Source organism: Lolium rigidum, chromosome 2 (assembly GCF_022539505.1).
Source record: "Lolium rigidum isolate FL_2022 chromosome 2, APGP_CSIRO_Lrig_0.1, whole genome shotgun sequence".
NCBI classification, from domain to species: Eukaryota; Viridiplantae; Streptophyta; class Magnoliopsida; order Poales; family Poaceae; genus Lolium; species Lolium rigidum.
In genome coordinates this window covers 238053199-238076568 of record NC_061509.1, presented here as the reverse complement: position 1 = coordinate 238076568, position 23370 = coordinate 238053199, and the positions used below count along the sequence as shown (strand labels likewise).

Below are 23370 nucleotides of genomic sequence, written 5' to 3'. Positions count from 1 at the left end.
CCAGAGCGGGAAGTTGGACCACGGGTAAGTAATTTGACTATTGATTAAGCGTAGTTAGAGATTAAGTGTAGTTAGAAACTAAACTAGTTAAATAACTGAAATACTAGAAATTCAGAAAAAATAGAAAAAAAAAGAGAAGCGAAAAATAATTGGACATAACCAAATAGATTAAAAAAAATAACGAAATAACCTTTAGTCCCGGTTCGTGTTATAAACCGGACTAAAGCGGTATTTTCTCGACGCGCGCAGCAGCCCATGTGGCGCAGCATTTAGGCCCGTGCGAACTTTGAACCGGGACTAAAGGAGGTACCCTTTAGTCCCGCCTTATTGGTCCCGGTTTGAAAACCGGGACTAAAGGCCCAAATGGACCGGGCCTATAGCCCCGTTTTCCACTAGTGATACTCACTCGTGAAATCGAAGGGACCGCAGGCTTCGCTCTATGTAGATTCCCAGCGCCTAATGTGTGAATAGAAATCCTTTGCCTCATCAGCCATCTCGTCTGCCATCTTCTTGGCCAATGCCGCGGCTGATTCGCCTCTTTCATGATCCAGATCATCTTGGACAGAGCACGGTCCCAATCTGGTCATTGAATCGGTAGCGGCACTGGGATCTGCTGCATCTTCGGTTAACAGCTTGTGTGATTCGACCATAGGCGTGTGCCCCTCTACGGCTGAGGTACTCCTCATAGATATGTCAAATTTGTCGGACAAATCTTTGACCAGCAGCCGCAAGGCCTCCTTATCCGGTCTACTTTTCTTCTTCTTTGCGTACTTCTCTTTGATGTCGAGCAAAGCTCTCCTTACTCCCCTGCCTACCTCATCCGTTTCTGTCACAGGTTCTTCGGGCCCCCAAGCTTCGTGATGTTCCATCGTTTGGTCCCGATATTCATCAGGTGAGTAAGAATTCTCCGTAAGCTCCACCGGTCCCGTCGGCTCCTCCTCATCCCGCTGCATCTCAGGTCTCATCCCCGCCATCTCAGATTTCTTTCCCGTTTTGGCGGACCTAGGGATTTTTTTGCTCAAAGCCTGGGCACACCGCAGTCTCTCCGAGATAGGGCACGCCGCCGTGCGTCGTCCCGTTTGGTCGGTCTGGCTCGCAAGGAAGACGAACAGATAGATAGATCGATCGATTCGTGTGTCGGTCGGTCTGGCTTCGTTAACAGTTTGGTTCGGATTATAGTCAACGGGCCAAGGCCAAGTGTTTGGCGAAAAAAAGTCAATGGGCCAAGTTGTGCTGCGAGGAAACAGGCCCGATGGCCAGTGAAAGTGATACACGTTTTTTCAGCCCATTGCGTTGAATTCTTGCAGTTCCAGCACCGTATGTATCATGTATGTCGCCCAGGGAGCTCGCCGGAGTTCGTGCAAGTGGCGGCGCCGAGCCCGGGCGGTTAATAGAGACCTGGTTCGGTACACCCGGAGCGCCTGCGCAAGATGAGGAGGAGGAGGAGGCACTCCTCGAGGGCCATCTCATGTGAGGATCTGACCCAACCCTCTCCTCAAATTTTCCGTTCCTTAGTATCTTCTCTTAGTTAGTTTTGCTGTGTGTCTTCGTTTCGGTGCTTTCGGGCTCCTCCTCGATGGAGTTGGAACTAGGCCAGGGATTTTCTAGTGCTATACGTTAGCTGATTTGAAATGCTTATACCTTTGGACTTGTGGAAACACTTACGATTGATGGATTGATTATTGTTCTCGATGGAATTGGACGAACATAAAATTTTCTTAGGAGAGGGGCGGTACGCGATTCACTCCAGTGCAAGATGACCTGCAGAGAACAGTTGTATCTGAAATCTCCGTGTACCAACATTTTGTCCCAAAAATCTCCCACAAATCATGTTTTATACCAATGTCGAATCTTTATGCCCGCTCCTGGTTTCATGAAACTGTAAGTTTGGGCAAGCCAGATCAAGTTGCTAATTTATCGAGTTAAAATAGACATGCCAAATGTGCATTTGTAGGTTCGTGTATAATTTTAGTGAGTGATCCATGGTAGTGCTAACTATGTAGGTGCATAGAAGTGCATTGCTTTTGTCTCTGAATATTTTCAACTAATTTTTTGGATTTTTTTAGGAATTCTTATTATTTTCGTGGAAAGCACCTACAAGCCCGATTGAAAAGGCCCTTAATACATTTGGTTATGTCCAGGTAACAGATGCCCTGCATCTCAGATTTGTTTCATGGAAAGCCTTTGCGTTTCTTTTCATTGAAAAAGAGAGAGTTTTGCTTCCTCCCTCTAAACCTGTTGTAACGCTCCTTTGATTGCTCCCTTTGGGAGAGGTTAATATATTGTTCAGGCTGACGCAAGCCCGCCGTAGTCCAGGTCAAAAGAGAGAGAGAGAGAGTTTGTTGTTACACGCCTCCTAAGAGGTTAAGGTTCCGGATTTTTACATGCCCTGCATCTGAGGTTATGTCAAAAGCTACAATTCAAACTATGCTTCACTAAACAAAAATTGTGTCCTTATTTCCAAAGTTGAATAGTTAGTGGCGTCTCCATATTCTGTGAACATCTATCTGTACCACATCTCTTACTTCCTTATGCCCAAACTTACATTTGCCATTTTGCCATTTTGTTCGACTATGTCTAATTGTGCCTTTGTCTGGGTTTGTCAGATCGCTTTTCACTTTTTCTAGGTCATTACTCATGAAATCTACAAGGCTAGATGGATTAGTTATGGAGTGTAAAATAGGAAATCTGGGTTGGTTAGTGTTGGTATACTTATGTGTAATACTAGAAGTATAGGAGGGTGGAATTGTAAAAGGTACTTTGTATATGTGTAACCAGTGAAGAATAGAGAAAGTAGAGTAGTTCCAGAAAAATCTACAATCCCCATTGAGTGTTCCTGTAGCTCTGGTGGTCTCCAGCGATTACGACATGGTATCAGAGCAGGAGGCATCGGTCGACCCTCGCCGGTGGTGAGTCGGTAGCGTGCGGCGGAGCTCTAGGCAGCCAGGGGAGTTGGTGCAGGCGGGGACAAGATCCAAGAGAAGGGCAACTGTCTGGGAGGAGGCGTTGTGCTGGTGCGGAGCCGGCGGCCGGCAGCGTGCAGAAGTACGGGCTGGAGGAGGTGGGCCTTGGAGGTGATTCCAGGTCCTGGTGCTCGTGGTGTGGTATTGCAAGTGGTGAAGATTGCCAGGGAAGCTGCTGTGTACTTGAGAGAAGGAGCGACCAGAAGGAAGGAGGAATTGCTGTATTGACTGAATGAAGAGGTGGCTGGTTTTTCTGTGTGTTGACTATTGAGATTTCAGAAGAGGGGACCGTTGCAGGTTGGTCTGAAACTCTGAGGAGAGAGTTGTGGCAGAGGATAAAATTGCTGCTAGTGGTGTGCTGTTAGCAGAACCATGAAGATGTCAAGGTCAGTGAACACATTTGATAAAATTTGTTTTAGGACATGCGAGGGCATGTTGTCCTGAACTGATCAGAGAAGGTTATGGACACAGTCAGAATTGGTATAACAGAGAACGTGGTTATGGTTTCGGTATGCGGGATTGTGTTGCAAAGTCTTGGCGGAGAAGTGGGGATTGGCTGTGTCCAGAGCAAGCTGTGGAAATGTAAATTTTGCATTCCGTGGTGCTTGTAATCGTTGCATAACTGTACGTCCTTCTAGTGTCAGTGGATTATGTGCTGGTAGAGGGTCTCAAAAGGTCACTGTCCGGATGACTGTTGATGATTTGAAAAAATGGTACCAGTTCAAAAATTGGTACCAGGTCAAAGGTACAGAACATGGTGATAAGAAAATGTGTGAAGTTGATGCTGTCTGTGCTAAGCATTGTAGTAATATCTCAACTCCTGTTTGGTCTGATCGCAAAGGTGCACCATGGATGATTGATTCAGGTGCATCTAGACATATGGCTGGTTCCTATGGAGAATTTCATGATTATATTCCTGAGATAGGTAACCAAAGTGTTAAATTGGCCGATGGTTCAGCTCAAGCCATCACGGGTTCAGGAAAAGTTATATGTAATCCTAACTTGTCACTTTCATCTGTGCTCCATGTTCCCACATTCCCAATTAATCTCATGTCCATAAGTTGTATCACTCGGGAACTTAATTGTGCTGCTATTTTCTTCCCATCATGGTGTATATTTCAGGAACTTGGGACTGGAAAAAAACTCGGGATGGGAATCTTACGCGATGGCTTATATTACCTGGACAAGGAGGTGTCACCCTTTGTTGCAGGCTTGCAGCTATGTTATCTTCTTCACAATTAGAAGAGTTTCTACTGCAACATCGCAGGTTGGGTCATATGTCATTCCCTATTTTGAGTCAGCTCTATCCTGATCTTTATAATAAAGTTAACAAGGAGAAATTAGTATGTGATGCATGTCAATTTGGAAAGCAAACTAGAAGCTCTTGTGTGCCATCTAATAATCGAAGTATAACGCCACTTGAAGTTATTCATTCTGATGTCTGGGGTCCAAGTGGAGTTTCATCCCTAAATGGTTATCGTTCATTTGTTACCTTCATTGACTGTTGCACTAGAGTCACTTGGGTTTATGTGTTGAGAAACAATGATGATGTGTTCGAATGTTTTGTCGACTTTCATAATATGATCAAAACACAATATAATGCTTGCATGAAAATATTTCGTACTGACAATGGCACGGAGTATGTCAACAAGGAATTTGATAAGTACTTGTCCAGTTTTGGGATTATTCATCAAACAACTTGTCCAGGTACTTCTGAACAAAATGGCTTGGCTGAAAGGAAGAACATACATCTTTTGGAGGTTACCCGGTGTTTAATGATGGCTATGAATGTTCCAAAAATTTTGTGGAGTGAGGCTGTGATGACAGCAGCTTACCTTACCTGATAAATAGAATGCCATCTAGAGTGCTTGGGTATAAATCCCCAATAGAATGTTTAACTGGTGAGATTACTTATGTGGTTCCACCCAAGGTATTCGGGTGTGTGGGCTTTGTGAAAGATTATAGATCTTCTGTGAGCAAGCTTGATCCAAGAGCTCTAAAGTGTGTGTTTGTGGGATATTCAGGAAAACAGAAGGGATATAAATGTTGGTGCCCATCAGAGACGAATGTTTGTAAGCATGGATGTAGTGTTCAGAGAATATCAACCATTTTATGGAGAATATCAACCATTTTATGGAGAACCGGTGGATTTATCTGATGTTTTTCCTAATCTATATGTTAATGATATTCCAGGTATGGACAGCGAGACAGGGGGAGACAAAGAAGGAAATAGTGAAACAACATCTAGAAAGATGATTGTTGGAGTAATTCCAACCGGAGATGAGCCTGATGGTAGAGATGAAGATACATCAAATGCTGAACAAGATCAAGATCACACTCAGGGGGAGCAGCAAGAGCATCCAACCGGAGATGAGCCTGATGGTAGAGATGAAGATACATCAAATGATGAACGAGACACTCAGGGGGAGTAGGAAGAGTATCAAACTGAAAGATCAAGGTGGCCACAAAACCTGGTGTACTCACGGAGACAGAGAGCTGAGGATGATCAAGTGCAAGGGGAGGAAGAAATCTCTTTGAGTCAGAATCCTGACGCTCAAATACAGCCAGATTTACATGACTCAAGTTCAAGTCCCTCTACAAGTGATGGTATAGTTTCTACTCCATTTGATGATCTTGATATCCCTATAGCTCAGAGGAAACAACCTCGCTCCACTACTAGGAAACTGCCATCACATTTGTCCCAATATGATATTTCTAATTATGTCTCATATTCTTCTATGGGACCTCGGTATAGAGTTTTTATTGCTGCACTTGACTCGGCTGTACCCATTCCCCATGATTGGCAGGAAGCGAAGAGGTGCCCCACATGGAGAGATGCCATGCTAGAAGAAATGGCAGCACTTGACAAGAATAACACATGGGTACTTACTACACTTCCTCCTAATAAAAGGGTTGTTGGTTGTAAGTGGGTATTTATGGTAAAAAAAAATTCAGAGGGAAAGGTAGAAAGATATAAGGCCAGGTTGGTGGCTAAAGGGTACAGTCAAACATATGGGGTAGATTATGATGAAACTTTCGCACCTGTGGCAAAAATGAACACCATCAGGGCGCTCATATCGACATCAACAAATAATAAGTGGAAGTTGTATCAAATGGATGTTAAAAATGCTTTTCTTCATGGGAACTTATATGAAGAAGTGTATATGGAGATTCCACCAGGTTTTGGTAGTAAAGAAACTGAAGGCAAGGTGTGTAAATTAAAGGAATCATTGTATGGGCTTAAACAATCACCTAGAGCCTGGTTTGGGAGGTTTAGAAATGAAGTGTGCAAGCTGGGCTATCGACAGAGCAATGCAGATCATACTTTATTTTTTAAGCGCCATAATGACAAGGTTACCATTCTGGTTGTTTATGTTGATGACATTGTAATTACAGGTGATGATGATGAAGAGATATCGAGGTTAAAGAAGGCATTGGCATGTTCATTTGAAGTCAAAGACCTGGGATACCTTCACTACTTTCTTGGGATTGGGGTTGTTTACGGTGCACAAGGTATTTATCTCTCTCAAAGGAAGTATGTACTTGATTTACTTGCTGAGACTGGAATGTTAGAGTGTAGACCAGCACCCACACCTGTTGAGCAAAATCTTCGAATATTAGCAGATTCTGGTGAGTCAGTGGACAAAGGTAGATATCAAAGATTAGTGGGGCGCTTAATTTATTTATCACATACTAGACCAGACATTGCATATGCGGTTAGCATTGTGAGCAGATACATGCATGACCCTAGAACCAGCCACTTGGATGCTGTATACAGAGTTTTAAGGTATCTAAAAGGGTGCCCGGGTAAAGGAATTTTATTTTCTAATTATGGGCATCTTAAAATAGAAGGATATACTGATGCTGATTGGTCTGGATGTCTAGACGATAGAAAGTCAACCGCTGGCTATTGCATGTTTTTGGGTGGAAATTTAGTTAGCTGGCGGAGTAAAAAGCAGAGTGTAGTTGCACGTTCAACAGCTGAAGCTGAGTTTAGATCTATGGCATCAGGTTTATGTGAACTGATGTGGTTGAGGATACTATTGTCAGAGCTTGGACTGCTTGTTAACGTACTGTGATAACCAAGCTGCTATTAACATAGTTCACAATCCGGTTCATCATGATCGAACTAAGCATGTCGAGATAGATAGGCACTTTATTAAGGAGAAACTAGATAAAGGTGTACTCAAAATTACTTATGTTAGGTCATCAGATCAACTAGCAGATATGTTGACAAAAGGTGTGAGTGTGGTATCATTTGTAAATATTTGTAGCAAGATGAGGCTCATTGACATCTTCACCTCATCTTGAGGGGGAGTGTTGGTGTACTTATGTGTAATACTAGAAGTATAGGAGGGTGGAATTGTAAAAGGTACTTTGTATATGTGTAACCAGTGAAGAATAGAGAAAGTAGAGTAGTTCCAGAAAAATCTACAATCCCCATTGAGTGTTCCTCTAGCTCTGGTGGTCTCCAGCGATTACGACAGTTAGTCAAAGAAAACTCTGGCCTTCTGTTCAAAAGGATGGGGCACATATACTTCAGCTCTGTTTTTAGTTTAACCTTTAGCTCTCTTTACACACAGAAATGGAGAATTTGTTATGATGAAATAGAAACACTGGAAGCTAGGACTCTGAATCAACCATTATGCTGTAGCAAACCTTTGCACATGTAAACTAGCTAGCTTGGTTACACGGAATTTTAAAATACCTGATTCACACCAAGATACGGTTCGCCACGACTACAAACTCAACTCCCCAAATTCAGGTCTCCAAATTTTGCGAACCTCTAATTTCAGCCAAGTAGATCAAACTACGAACTATGGTTTATACACGGAGGGAGAGGTGAACTGATGCCTGTTTGAAGTAGATCCTGTGTCCGTCGCCATCCAGGCAGCTGATGAAAGAAACTACATCGGATTGTTGTTGCATCTGTTCACAACCTTGGTATTGGCAGCCGCCAGTCGCTCCTATTCCCAGTCAACATGCAAGTAACTTCCTATGCTTAAATGCCCTGCGCAGTATTTTTTTTAATCATATAACTCTCTTCTAAAGCAGCGACTTCATACAGCTAGATATGTTGTGAGCATATTGCATGTTTAAGTCAATTGGGATGGACTGATCTTGAGTTGCAACATAGGTTATATAAATTACTTTAACAAGAAAAATGTACAGGAGGATTGTAAAACTCTCTATCTTTTCAATGCAATAAAACGCAAAAGTCTTTTGCGTTTTCTTGAAAAATAAAAATGTACAGAACCAATTGTATGGAGTATTCTTTTCTTTATGCATGAATCATGTAAAATTAATTTACTATTACGAAATAAATATTCATGAGCTAGATAAATCACTTAAATCAATGTCAAGTTAATCAACACATAAATAATAGGAATTACACGCTTTTTTAGAACTGCATATGGGTGGACTATTGTCTGAATCTCTTTTTAGCTTAAGGAGTATCTTGAATTTTATGTGAAAAACTACAACTTTTTGTGCTTATCCATTTATGATTATAAGCGCTAAACCTGAAGTGAATTGAATCATGTCTGAATTCAACCAAGTCTAAGGTCCCTCTCTAATATCTTTTGTGCAGGTCTGACATGAATGGAGGACTGTTAGTTCTCCATGATCGAAAACAGTGTAGCAATATCTTATTTGTAATATTCGTAAGTTAATTAATGTTCAGTTTTTCATTTTATCATTTACTGTTTGCACCATGTTTTTATATATGATGGCCACACACTACAAAACAGCAGTAGCGTACCTGAATCTTTGTTGGAGTTAGAAGGCAAACTGTCAAAAGTATCTTCTGCTATTCACAATTCTGTTCACCATAGATCTATGAATTTCTGAATCGTCTTGTTAATTTTTTGGCATCAGATGTTTTTCCTAAAGATCTAACACCCAAAAATCTCCTTCCAGAGCAGTAGTGATGCCCTCTTCTATCATCTCCTGTGAACCATTGAAAGACACTACTTAAAGTCTTATGTTTCGAGATATTGTAAGAACCTATAGCATATGACAACATAATCATGAGTTTATCCTATTCCTAAGTCATCTAATTCCTGCAATCCGAGGGAGACCTTATATATTTTGAAAAAACATTATATGAAGATGGTTATGACGCAATCAATTAAATTATTAAAAATATCCATAAATAACAGAAATCATGTGGATTACTGTATATATGGATTAAAAAGCCATGTAAATCTACCTGTCGACGGAACACAGACCTGCAAAATGGATGTGTTTTGTATCTCTTGGGTTGTGTTCCTATATCTCTTACCGAGCTGAGCTGCTGAACATGTAAAAGATACCTCAATGGCAATGAGGTTGGCATAGACATAAAATAAGTTTCCTGTGTTGTAGGCTCTTTCCTTGCAGCAAGCCACAAAAATCTTGTGATGATCCAAGATATCACTATAAATGTTAGGCACCGGAGGGAGAGTGGGATCAATATGTTACAACGGCAATATTTATCATTTAAGCTTAGTATCAGTGACAATGTTCCTACAACTGCAATGCTAAGCGTATATGCTTATTATTAGTGAAGTGTTTGATTTTCGTAAGCTATTCTTCTTCATACATTTATCTCATGAACAAATTTGAATATGGTCAGTTGGTATTTAGGAATTCCTTGAATTGGTTAATAATGATCATTCCAACATATATAAACTAAAACATAAAGTTAAACTGGTTGAATAACCACGGTAAGAAAGAGACAAAAGACAATTCTTATTTTGTGCAAAAAAGATCCAAGCTCTGTCTAAACTACTATGTTGCTGGAAACTCTACTCGAAAATGGTATAAAAGGCTTCAAGTTTTTATGTATCTCCACAATGGGTATTTAATCAAATTTATTAATAAGTTTCCTTTTTTATTGGCTTTCTTTCTGTGTTATTGGAATAGTATCTCACTATATGAGCGGAACATGGAATTCATTAATTTTTGTATGATAAATAGAGCTGATGTAGATGCCTTTACATTTCTTTTTCTTTGTATGTAAGGATGGAGGCATATATGGTCTTTATACCTAATGGTTCCCATCTGTCTTCTGAACCCCCTTTTCAATGTGTGCAGCAGTGCAGCCATCCCTTGCAGATTTGAGACCAGATTATTAAACTGATATTTACTCTATATATGTGGTGATGTACATGATATAAGTCTATATCATATATTCAATCAGTAAGTTTCCTTAGTTTTTTACTGATAAATATTTTGACACAGTAAGTTAGATGCATGCATTTGTTACCTAGGTACACAAATAATAGTTGGTAGCCGAGACATCTTGCTGGTAATTAATAATCAAGTCAAGATTTTATTTAATCGGGAAAATTTTCACCCCATCCCATCCTAATTGCGGCCAATTTTGGTTAATACTTCCTTAGAATTTCTCACTAAAAACAAATCATTTGACATAAAAGATGTGAACAGTACTAGCAGTTACAATTTTTTTTTATGATGCTCACAAATCATGCTACAACAGGATAAGACATGGGATTTTATATTGCAGTTATCATGACAAAGGGATTTCTTCCATACGTTTCTTCAGTAATTAGTTCTTTTCCTGAAAGCCAAGGAAGAATGTTGCACCGCTTATTCTATATGGATGGAAGAAAGAGCATAATAGATAAAATGATTGCCCTATGAAGGACTAATTTATGCTCGATGATCCTCTGCACTTTCCTAATCCATCTCAATGGAAATACGTTAGCACTGTAGGCTGCTACAAGTTTGCTTTATCAATGTACTTCCTTCCGTCATTTAAAATGCTTCTTTTGCTAATTGTGCATTAATCTAAGTTGTAAGCCGGGCTAGCAACCCAGCTGCTTAGAGCCCCCGGCGAGGCGCATTTCTGGCAAATTAAACTAGCGAGTCAAGCATATATTTACGTGCAGATTTAATCCAACGTGATCCTCAAATTTTTGTAAGCATAACCTTGCAGTCACATACTACTATGAGCTACTACTGGACCATTTGAATGATAAAAAGTTCAGGCTATCGTTCTTAAAGGTCCAGTCTACCTTGCTGTAGCTTTTAAGAACTGATACTTTCATATGTGATATTCAGTTCACTAGATTCAGAGAATTAATTAATAGTACATGTTTTAGATTTTTTCTTATAAGACTAAAATTCTCTGTCCTGTGCTTGATATTCATTCGTGAACGACCCCTGCCGCCTCTCTTCTCCTCTAGGCTACTCCAAGTCTTGTACCATTCGCTATCGACTCGGCTACTCCTAGTCCCTTTGGCCCATTCTCCTCTACTAGAACTGGAACAATGACCCGACAGAGGCTCCCAGTCCACTACAATTTTTTAGTTCTATTTATGTCGAAACTTCAACCCATAACTTCACTTTTGTAGGTAGGATCAATCCTTAACTTCAGTTTATACATACATGTAACTACTGCTCTTTTTAGTTCGGTTCATGTCCATGCTTCAGACCTTAAACCTTAATTTCTCTTAGCAGGCATATTGTAGTGTTACATGGATCCTCCTCTTCAGTTCATACCTTACATGCCCAACAAATCATTGACCTGAGAATTTAATATGGCATTTAACCTTGTACCTTTCTTATTTGTTCAACATTATTCATTGCGCAGATTTCCTCTGACTCTTACCATTTCAAATTATCAACAAACAGAAGGAAACTCAGGGTATAATTGGATAATTTTGGGATCTATGGTCTGTGGTAATGGAGCTCGATTTTAGCGAGTTAAGTATGCCATAATATATTTCCCTCGGCTATGCATGGCTGCTTTGGGTAAACAATGTCCAAAACTGAAGCCCAGCTATGCATGTATGATAAAATCAATCCATTGTACAATCTAATTGAACTATACCTCCATTACAAATGTTGTGATGTACCTACAAGTCTGATTTTTCTATTGGATGGATTCAGTCAGCTGTCACTTGATGATATGTGAGCTATATTAGCATGGCTATCTTGCATAACTTCCAATTCAGCTTACACTGCTTGATCTTTTTTTAGGAGATTGATCTTTTCTTTAGGAGATTGATCTTTTTTATATTCCTTCAGCGACTGGATAATTAAGAGACAAGTAGGAGAGGAACTAGAATTGACAACTTAAATTGATGGATGGCTGGCATGCATCACTCTTTTCCTTTTTTGGATGTTGTAGAAATCAGTTTGCTGCTGATATCTTTTGACATATTTTGAAAACTATCAGACAACCATGGCAGGTTTTGGGGTCGTGGTGACATCTCCTTTCGCAGTGAAAAATGTTTTGATCAGGTAGATTAAGTATGTATTTTCCTGGCAGATCCATACATTAATATCATTCATTCTATAGCATCGTTGGATCGAGAATGACATATAAAGGATTGTTGGTGTAATATTTCCTCTTGGGGTGATTGCCAAAATTCAAGCATGTGATTTAGAACTTTAAGTACCGAGTAATGCCGAGAATTATGTGATTTAGAACAATAATCCATGTATCTCTGTGTTGTTTCCAAGTTTGAAACCAATTTTCCATTCAAAGATTAGCAGACTTGGTTCTATGCATAATTCATTGCTTCATGTCAGGCCCTCTATAACAGAGTTATGTATCCAGGTTTGCTTTGCTTATCCTGTTTGTAAATAGTCTTTTCAGATTTGGCTACCTGCTGGTACTTACCTGATCTTGACTACCATTATACCCATAATGATAAACCCTTTTGTGGTTTGAATTTTCTTATAGACCATGATTTTATTTCATCTACCATCTTGCTAGCTTGAAGAACAAACATGCCTAAACCTACTGCCCTATTATGAATGTTTTAAAAAGCCATGTGTTCTATAGAACGATTAAATATTTTGCTGATATGATGAGACGTGAAAACAGTTGCTAGCATAAAACCACCACATTCGCTGCCAAATCTTCGTTTTGGACCACTTTGTATTTCGGGAGCAAAATTCGTCGGTTTCCCAAAAAACATTAAACCGTCTATGAGCACGAATTGGCATGATTTCTGCCAATCCTGGCCCCATTGTCAGAGCTGGTGTGTCACCAACTAGACGCCTTCAGACACGGTCTTTAATGGTCCGTGGGTCCCACCCACTTTTCGGCCGTTTAATCGTGCGCGGCCGTTGACGCCGGGGTCAGTCGCGACCTTTCTCCCCCACTCACTCGTTTGTGCCGAGGCTGCTCCGCTGTGGTTCCATCGTCGCCGTCTCCGCCGATCGTTCGCACCGCCATGCCAAGCTGGAAGGACGGCGAGAGCTCGACGGAGCAGCTGGATGTAAGCTCGCCCAGCTCAATCTCTCTCTCCATATGTCTCTCATTTTTTGGGATCTAGGGTTAGGGTTCCAATTTGGGAATTTCTTCCTTTGCTTTGATTTAGCTCGATTAAGGTGGGTTTATTTTGCAATGTTTTGTCTTTAGGAACCGATGGACATGGACTATGTCCCTAAGACTTGCGAGGACATATCATTTGTAGGAATAGCTGTCGGTGGAGAGCGTTGCCGCGTGCATAATTTGGAGCCAAACAGATGCGTGGCTTTTGAAGGGATGAACACCGGGAGGAGGTTCTACATGTGCTCCGTCGGTCATGTAATCTTCTGGCTCTGTTACTGTTTTAGTATGCACTATATTGTCCAGTTAAGGAAAGTTCAGTGCTTGCGTACCGCCCATGAGTGTATTTGGAGTTCTTATTCTATTTTCAATTAGTGCTTGCATTTGGAGTGCCACTAGTTATGGTATATATGAATGATATAAATAGTGCATATGTGTTGTGATATAAATAATGCATATGTGCTCTGCTATGTATGACGGATATAAATAATGCATATGTGCTCTGGTATGTGCTCTGCTATATATGACTGATATAAACTATGCATATTTGCAGATTCTGTACAATTGTGGTTTTGTGGCCTGGGTTGATGAAGAGTGGCCAGCTACTCTTCAAAATGCTCTGAGAAAGCTGTGGGCAATGTACCATGAGGCCAACAATACAATAATAGAAGAGAGGATCAAGAACGCCAAATTGGTGCAGGAGTTGGTTGAGGACAGGAACAAGTTCAAGAACTACAACACACTGATGGATGATGTGGACAAATTCACGAAAGAAACAGAGAAAAGAGTGATGGAGAAAAAATTGAAAAATATGAATGAGGAAATGAACCAGATCTCTGACTTGGCCACACCTGAGCTTGAAGCTGAGGTGATCAAATTGAATTCTGAGATGTTTAATTTGAAGGAGGAGAAGAAACACTGGGAGAAGGAAAGAGAGGAGCTGAAGACGGAGAAGAAACAGTGGGAGAAGGAAAGAGAGAAGCTGAAGGAGGAGAACAAGAAGACAGAGTGCATGCTCTTTGACCTTCTGAAAGTTTGCAATGCTAACAAAGAGAAGCTTATGAAGATCAAGCAGATTGTTGGACAACTGTAATATGGTCAAATATGGTGTTGTAATCCTTAATTTGAACCAGTAGTGTTGAACCTTTATGTGGTGAACTATGTTGCTGTAATGGTATTGTTGAACCAGTAGTGTTGAACCGTTGTGTATCATCAATTTGAACCATTATCTAAACTAGAACTTTGTTTAAATTGTGTTTGGAATGTTCAAGGTTCATTTGTTAGAAGGTAAACTCTGTTTTCAATGGTTACCCCAGTGGTTGTCGAGAACCTCAAGAGTTTTAAATTAAAGCACCTAGTGGTTGTCGAGAACCTCGAGAGTTTGGAAATATAAACCCTAGTGGTTGTCGATAACCTTGGGAGTTTTAAAATATAAACCCTAGTGGTTGTCGAGAACCTTGAGGGTTTTTACAATGGTTTCCTAGTGGTTGTGGAGAACCTCAAGAGTTTTAAAATGGTAACCCTAGTGGTTGTCGACAACCTTGAGAGTTTTAAAATATAAACCCTAGTTTATCGAGAACCTCGAGAGTTTTAAAAGATAAACCCTAGTGGTTGACAACAACCTCGAGAGTTTTAAAATATAAACCCAAGTGGTTGTCGAGAACCTGGACAGTTTTAAAATGGTAACCCTAGTGATTGTCGATAACCTCGAGAGTTTTGAAAGATAAGCCCTAGTGGTTGTCGACAAGCTCGAGAGTTTTAAAAGATGTTTTAGTGGTTGTCGACAACCTCGAGAATTTTAGAATGGTAACCCTAGTGGTTGTCAACAACCTCGATAGTTTTAAAATAGGATGCATCCTCCGAACTATTTGTAGAAGCATCTAAAAAAAGACAGTAGAAGCATCTAGCACATAGTCTTACACACATTTTATAATCCAGCACATAGTCTTACACACATTTTATAATCCATCACATTTTATAATCCATCAAATAGCCACTCTTACATAAATAGTTCAAACTGACATAGTTTTGCTCACACAAACTGACATAGAAGTTCAAATATAGTTTTGGCCACACAAACTGATATAGAAATTCAAACAACCAGGCACATTCATGCTCACATTATCACCTTTTGCAGCTATTATGTTTGCTAGCATTGATATAGCCTTGCATCCTAGGTGTTACTTTCGGTTGCCTACCAACTCTTCTAGTACATGATGCTTCACTAGCCATTCGTGCAGAGAAAGGTCTAGGGCCTTGTTGTACTGGTAGTAGGAGCTCTTGGTGTCGCTGATAGGTGTTCTTGGTACTGCTCATGCAGGAGCTACTACACTAGTAGTACCAGAAGTGGAAGATCACTCACTATGTCTATTAGGCTCCACAAGAAAGTACTTATTAATGGTAAAGTAAACGTAGTTAGTGAAATGCCTAGATTGTTTTTTAGACATGCAGTCACTTGGTGATTGTCTTTCCTAAATTAAAGCCCTGGAATTAGTGAAACCTGACAGATCGTGTATCTATGGCCTACTAGCTTGCAATTGCTGCATGTGATTGAGGCCATCCTAGATGTATCTCTAGGATATGGAACCTCAAACTTGCCTTTTCTTCTAATAGTATGCATCCTTCCTAGTTTATCTCTGAACACTGGTGGATCAATATCTTGTGAATCTGTCCTATTCCAGTCATCGGGCCGAGGAATATGGTAGACTGTAATTTTTTTTTGAGAATTCGCCCATTGGCATTTATTAAATCGACGACATAAAATCTAGCTGAACAACCTCAGCTAGAAATCCAGGGATAGTATCATAAGAGACTACAGAAACATCTAAAGAAAGAGCAGCTCGCGCACACGCATGTGCCACTTTGTTCGCTTCTCTTTTACAAAACTAATAGAAAAACCGTGGAAGTTTGAGAGTAAACACTTCATCTCTCTAACCAACTAGGAGCACGGAGACCGTTGCTCCTTTCCTCCATTCCACACCTTCACAATTAAGACAGTCTGTCTCAATAGCAACTCGAGGCCACCCCTTCGAACGAGCCAGCAGCATTGCATCTCTACAGGCTAGCATTTCTGCTGTAAAAGGATCGGATACATGCGAATACTTATGACCCTCCACCATAACCACCTCCCCAGCTTCATCTCGGACAACTATTCCTACACCAGCCAATGATTCTAATGCAGAGATAGCTCCATCAGTATTTATCTTCAACCATCCAGCTGGTGGTCTTTTCCACCTTGGAATGATGCTATCAACAATCACTGATTCAGTCATAGGAATATCCAACGACTTTACAAATTCATAAACCAGTTCCATAGATTTTAGCGGATGGTATTTCTCCTCTCCATGATTATATTTATTCCGACTTCCCCAAATTGCCCACATGACAAAAACCACTACAGCAACATCATACTTTTTGATCAAAGAGGGATCAAGAATATCTCTTGCCCAGGCTGCAGGGTTCAGTTTTGGTAATTTCACTTCAAAGAAATCTTGAGCCGCAACCCAAAAGACTTTTGCATGCTCACATTCCGTAAGAGCATGGAACAGAGTCTCATTATCATGTCCACATAGGGGACAGTTTCCCACCTCCTTAATATGACTTCTATGTAATTCTGCTGCAGTTGGGAGCAAGTTTTTAATTACTCTCCACGAGAATATACGAATCTTTGGCATAACCTTCAGTTTCCAGAGATGTTTCCAGGTGTTTGAATCATCAGTTGAGGACCCTGTACCATCATTAGAAATTGTATTGCGCCTAACCAACTCCCGATACAGGCCTCACTGAAAACACACCAGAATTATCCCAACCCCAAGCCCAAAAGTCTTCATGGAAGGACCTCGGCCTTGGCATACTCAAAATAGCTGCTGCATCAGCAGGAAAAAATGCGCTGCACTTTCTCCTCATCCCATTGATTAGAGTTGTCATGTAACAAATCTGATACAAGTTGCACCGGATCATCATCAGCTCTACCCAAGGGTTTCATTGACGTAATTCCATCAATCCATTGATCATACCAAATCTCTGTCGTTCAGCCATCTCCAATTCTACGAATTAGACCTTTTCGTAAAACCTCCCTCCCTTTACAAATAGCTTTCCAGGTAGGTGAGGCACCCTTAGGACAAGAGGTAGATAAAACATCTCCTCCTTTACAGTACCTTGCAAGTAACACCCGAGCACAAAGACTTCTAGGTCTTTCCAGCAACCTCCATGCCTGTTTGGCAAGCATTGCATCATTAAAAATCTCAAGATCCCGAAATCCAAGTCCTCCCTTGCTTTTTGGGATCGACATATTCTCCCAAGACAGCCAATGCATTCCTCTTTTGTCCAGTGACCCAGCTCACCAGTATTTCGACATCACTGCCATTACTTTCTTGCATAAACCTTTTGTGAGTTTGAAACAACTCATAGAATAGGTCGATAAAGCTTGGATCACAGACTTTAAATGCACTTCCTTAGCAGCACACGACATTTTCTTCTCACTATACCCCTGAACCCCTGACCTAGATCTTTCCACTATATGGTCAAAATGGTGTTCAGTGAGCCGACCTGATGCTGTAGGCAGCCCCAGATATATGAGAAATGACTTCTTGTACATTGTTTTTTTGAAATAGTTATGTACATACTCCACTAGAGGCTGTGACAACTTCATGATTGCAGCGACTGCACGATTGCATGGAATATGGTGAATCCAATTTTCTACACCCACAAGTGTTTATTCTTAGATCAGCATCAACAACTCTACCACTACCATTAATGACTTGCCAAAAACCAGCCACAACAGGTTTGGCAATGCAATCTCAGGACCACCTTTTTGTCTCCTCTATTTTCTGAGCATAGATAGGACTTATTTCCCACGTAGCTGTTTCTGCTTTCTCCCTGGTTCCACTATATTTGACCATCGGTTTATTTCTTATTCCTTCAAGCATTGTTCTTATTGGTTTGTTCCTCACATTCAAGATCGTTCTGTAAAATACTTCACTGATGTTTTGACAACTAGGTGCCAGTCTTGTAGTTAGTGTCAAACAAATGCCAAGCCCAAGTTTCATGTGCTATCTGCACAAACCAGTTGTATGCCTCCTCACAAACAAAGGTACAACCTGCTTGCCCTTCTGTACATTGCAATTCCATTGAGTGCCAACATACAACACCTTTATGTAGTCATCTCTTCATCATCTGATATGCATTGACACCATATTTGACTGGCACATTATGTACTTCAGCTTTATCTGCCTCTACATTTAGTCCATTTGGCCACACAATTTTTTTCTCCAACACTATAATATTAACACATTGTTCAGCTTCATACAGTGCAAGCATCTCCTCTACCTTGGTAATGCTGTCAATTATTTCCGTTCCTTGCTTCCCTTTCCCTTCTTTATTTAACAAAGTACATACTGTCCCTTATTCCATACCCATGACATTCAATTATGGCTAAAAGGTTAAAAACTGCGATGCCAGATTGGAACAAAGTTCTCTCCAAATTATCTCAACAGAGAAATTAAACCTGATGTCCTAAATATCATCATGTAGCCTACGAAATACTGAAAAGTTATAAATAAATAGATAGCCTCAGTTTGTTGTTAAATAAATAAACTACATTGTTAAATAAACTAGAATAAGGTAAGGTTAAATAGACAGTGATAACTAAAACTCTTAAAATAAACGAAAATTCAGTTTGGCTACCGAGTACATATGCTCCCTCCTACTTGTCAAAAAATTCCAACAATTTTTTCCCATGTACATCTTGACAATCTATGTCCGTTTGTGCAAATTCGCGAAAATCTGATATTTTGTGTGGTCGATGTAAACAAGATAAAACATGTCTCACGTAAAAACTTATTTTAAGCACTATTTTTTTGTATTTTTTGCCCATTCCAAACCACAAGTCGATTTTTTCATGAAAATACTTTGTGTGCACATATCATGTGAAGATGTAGAACTGAATTTTTCGTTTGAAATTTTTTAACATTTCAGAATCTTTGAAATAAAGGGAGCATAAGCACCCAAGAGCCAAAACATCACCCCCACAATAAGAAAATTTATTGATACGCATATTGCCATTTTAATCCTAGCTAACATTATGTAGTTGTTTACTAGCTAAAACTGCTACATTATCTACCAAATCTAGGTTAAACTACTAAATCTAGGATCCAAATCTGAATCTGACATGGACAAGTTAAGGTCTTGGATAAAAATCGCAACTTACTCCACACCGCCCAATGGGGAAGCCCAGTAGTGGATGTTCTTTGCCGGCGATGAGATCACTGACCGCACAAACACTGACTTAGCCCTCGCCTCCGACGAGTGCAGCGACACCAGCGAATTCGTGATGACACTGGAGAAGCCGTGCATCCTCCCGCCACCGTCCGTGGAGCGATGTGGAACTCCATGCCCGAGGACGGAGACGTTCCACCTCTTTCACTGCTGCCATCGTCGGGAGTCGCCATCGCCTCATCGGGAGTGGAGATAGATCAAGGTGGACGGACACACACGCGCGCGAGGGTAACTGACTGAAACCTAGCCTCCGCCCCCCGTTTCTTCAGACATGTGCGGCAAAAAGTGGGTGGAACCCACGCGCCGTTAACAACCATGTGAGGAGTCGTCTAGCTGGTGACACGTATGTGCCAGGATTGCCAGAAACCGTGTCAATTCGTGATAGAGACAGTTTAGTGTTTTTGAGAAAACCGATGAAAAATCTGTTAGTTTTTTTGCTCCCAAAACACAAAACGATACCAAAATCGATATTTAGCCCGAAATGTGGTGGTTTTATGCTAATAACTTGACGTGAAAATCAGTTACTATCTCTTCTTTGTCGATTCTAGGTGAGGGCATTTCAAAAGAACCTTGGACCAAAGAGCAAAAACATTTAGGCATCGATTACTCTCCACTGTTGTTTCAAATATTTGCTAGCAATAAATATGCCATAAATAAATGGGATTTCTATTTTCGTGCCATCGGGTCCTTAGTTGTGCTCAGTTTTCCCCAGCCGCTTAGTTTTTCCTCAGTTTTCCCCAAGCCCTTGTCTGAAACCATCACATGTGTTGTAACAGCCGGTTGCCCGACTGTTGTCCGTTATCTGCTCATTAGTGGGGCCACGTAGAGCCCGCAAAGACACGTCAGACCATCCATCTTTGTTTGACCGTAAGCATTGCTGTATGATACAACTTGTATCCCTGACCAAAACGCGAACGAGTGGGGTTTCGGTATATGGAATGACAAGTGGGGACATGACGCTGATACAAGGGGCAATACACGGGTAGGATTAGATTTTTAAACGGAGCTCTACAACGATGGCACAGAGAGGTGGCCTGCGGGGTGCCGAGATGAGATCGACGTCCACAAAGAACCGCATGAGGCGAGACCAGACGCATTAGATAGATATGAGCTAGACGCGTTTAACCATGCAAAGAAGAGAAGAAATGGTCGAGGACATCGACGACAACCTCAAAACTTTGACTGACCGTGTCGGACACGAACGCGAGCAATGTAGAGAAAACTAGTGTCTCTCCTTTCTGGCGTGTATAGATGGGTGCTAGGAGAGTGTGGTGGCGAAGGGAAAGACCTCACGATGGTCTGTGTCGTCCAGCATAGCGGGGCGGCGTGGCCGTGCGCACAGCGGCGTGCATGCATGTTCAGCATTGGCATCAGCATGTACGTTCGGCATTGGTCTCGGCGGTATCTCTGGTGTGTCAGTGATCGAATGAGGGGACGGGATTGAGGGTGCATCCCGACGGTGATCTAGCAGTGGCGGCGAGCATAGCCGTTCTGACCATGCCGATATCGGCATCGGCATCGTTTGGAGGCTGTAGTGCTCGAATCAAGGTGGGATTTGTTTCTTGTACGTCAAATTGAATTTGAAACAAGTTTCATGTTGAAGGTTAGGTAACGAAAGTTTGTAACTAAAAATTATACTAGCGCCATGGTGAGGTTCTTTTTGATAGAGCTATACGGTTCGGCAAACTTTTTTGACATTTTTTAGATATTCCTTGTTGTTACATGTATGGCATCATGTATGGAAATTTTGGGGTCATTTGGAGATGTTCGAAAAAATCACTTTGCTTAAGCGCATGCCGTTTCGTCTCACTGAAACCAGCTTTTCTAACTAGGTGATTTTTTCCTACCTTCTCTAAATGACCTCAAATTTCATACAGATGATCTTCTATACAAAGATAGGTAGATTGTTTCGTTTTTACATTTTTTTGAACTTTTATTTCCCTTTATAATACCCATTTGATTTTCAGGTCAAAACCTCGAAAAACAGCATAATGTATGGCATCATTTTCACCCTAAATTTCAAATTTTGTGAAACTTTCCCTTTTAGATATTCCTTGTTGTTATAGGTATGGTAACATGTATGCCAAACTTGGTAGGTCTCACTGAAACCAGCTTTTGTAACAAGTTAGGTTTTTTCGACCTTCTCTAAAGGGATTTTTTTCTACCTTCTCTAAATGACCTCAAAAATCATACAGACGATCTTCTATACAAAGATAGGTAGATTGTTTCGTCTTTACATTTTTTTGAACTTTTATTTCCCTTTATAATACCCATTTGATATTCAGGTCAAAACCTCGAAAGTTAACATAAGTAGATGGGTGAACCCTCCCAAACTTCAAATACATCGATAGATAGATTGTTTCGTTTATTATTTTTACCGTGAATAGTAATGGCTACAAGAAATCGGTGATGGTTTATCATTTTTTGCGTGAAAAGTAATGGCTACAACAAATCGGTGATGGTTTATCATTTCTTGCGTGAAAATTAATGGCTACAATAAATCGGTGATGGTTTATCATTTTTTGCGTGAAAAGTAATGGCTACAATAAATCGGTGGCGGTTTATCATTTTTTGCGTGAAAATTAATGCCTGAAAGAGTTTATAATTTTTAGCGCGTGCAAAATAATACAGAAAACCGCCCTTTAGCATACTTAGAGGGTGGAAGCTAACCACCGACTGAGAGAGAGAGGATAGGGGTTATCCTGCCGGTTAGATCATACGATCACCGGTCAGCGGGCACGATCCGCGTGACATGGGCTAGACCAATCAGGGCAATGTTGCACGTCTGTGAGAATTTGTGAAGGGAGAGGGAAAACTGAGTAGTATCAAGAAACCAAGGGCACCTGAGTAGTAAACAGACTAAGGGATTCAAATATGAGATTTAAAAAATGGAAAATGCATGTTTTGTACAATGAAAACAATCTTGGCCTATCTCAAATTATTTGCAATACAAATATACATGTGTGAGAATTGTGGCCTCATTTAGACAAAGTATGTTTTGGGGAAAGCTGTTTTGGGAAGGGCTTATTGTGGAAAACCATGCACCTTCATAGCTACTAGGTGATTTGAGAAGTGGCAATTTGTGGTAAAACTTGATTTATCTATGATTGTTATGGTTCCCAAAGTGGCAGGTCGCGTAAGAAGACTCCATGACCCCTACGACACCTGCATGGACGACTCATGGAACGAGGTAACTACGGTTTGCTCCCTTTTTTGTTCCCCATTCCTTTTTGAACCCTATTTTTGCTGGCGTAGATGGATCTGTAGATGGATGAGTATTGTGTTAATATTTGCGCCGATTTTATTTCATTTTATTTTGATCCCTTCTTGATTTCGTTTAAAATCTGGAGTTCGGCCGTTCGGTTAATTTATGCAAGTAATAATGGTATCTCAATCCGTTAATTTATGCAAGTAATCATGGGATCTCAATCAGTTATTTTATGCACGAATCAAAAGATATCAACCGTTTAATTTTGCAAATAATCTGGAATGTGTTCAAGTTCAGATCTGGAATCTGTTTCTTTGCCTATGATGAATCGTTGGGCACAAATTTTTACAGGGAGGGTTCAGCGAACCATTGCTGTGTACAAATCTGTTGTGCATGAGCTTTGGTTCACTTACACCGTCCATGTAGATATATAATCGTGTCCACTCTAACTAAAGCTCTGTTTTTCCTAACTTTGTTATCATGCACGTTAGTCATCGTTGCAACTCATTTACTCATAGTTTCCATTTGATATGGATCAGGTGTCTGGCAGCGACGTCGGCAACAACGAGGAGGACCAGCACATCAAGACTCGGCAGGTGCTGCGGAGGCTGTAGGTCATCCAGTACATCTCC

The 23370-nt window shown here is 40.7% G+C and overlaps 1 protein-coding gene across 8 annotated transcripts; it reads left to right on the top strand.

The window, feature by feature from the left end:
- Positions 1–536: 536 nt before the first annotated feature.
- LOC124693163 (FK506-binding protein 5-like) lies at positions 537–14453 on the top strand. Of its 8 annotated transcripts, none has more exons than XM_047226628.1 (8): positions 699–4230; positions 5157–5570; positions 5771–5845; positions 6360–6476; positions 8554–8626; positions 10044–13201; positions 13345–13512; positions 13808–14453. In XM_047226628.1, the coding sequence occupies exons 6-8, from the start codon at positions 13157–13159 to the stop codon at positions 14345–14347; spliced, it is 753 nt and encodes a 250-aa protein (XP_047082584.1). In that variant the 5' UTR covers positions 699–4230; positions 5157–5570; positions 5771–5845; positions 6360–6476; positions 8554–8626; positions 10044–13156; the 3' UTR covers positions 14348–14453. The 8 variants fall into 8 exon arrangements, 4 of the variants coding, with proteins under 4 accessions (XP_047082584.1, XP_047082583.1, XP_047082586.1 ...); XM_047226627.1 differs by having other exon boundaries at positions 10041–13201; XR_006999870.1 differs by adding an exon at positions 537–675 and having other exon boundaries at positions 836–4230; positions 6360–13201.
- The last annotated feature ends 8917 nt before the right edge of the window (positions 14454–23370 follow it).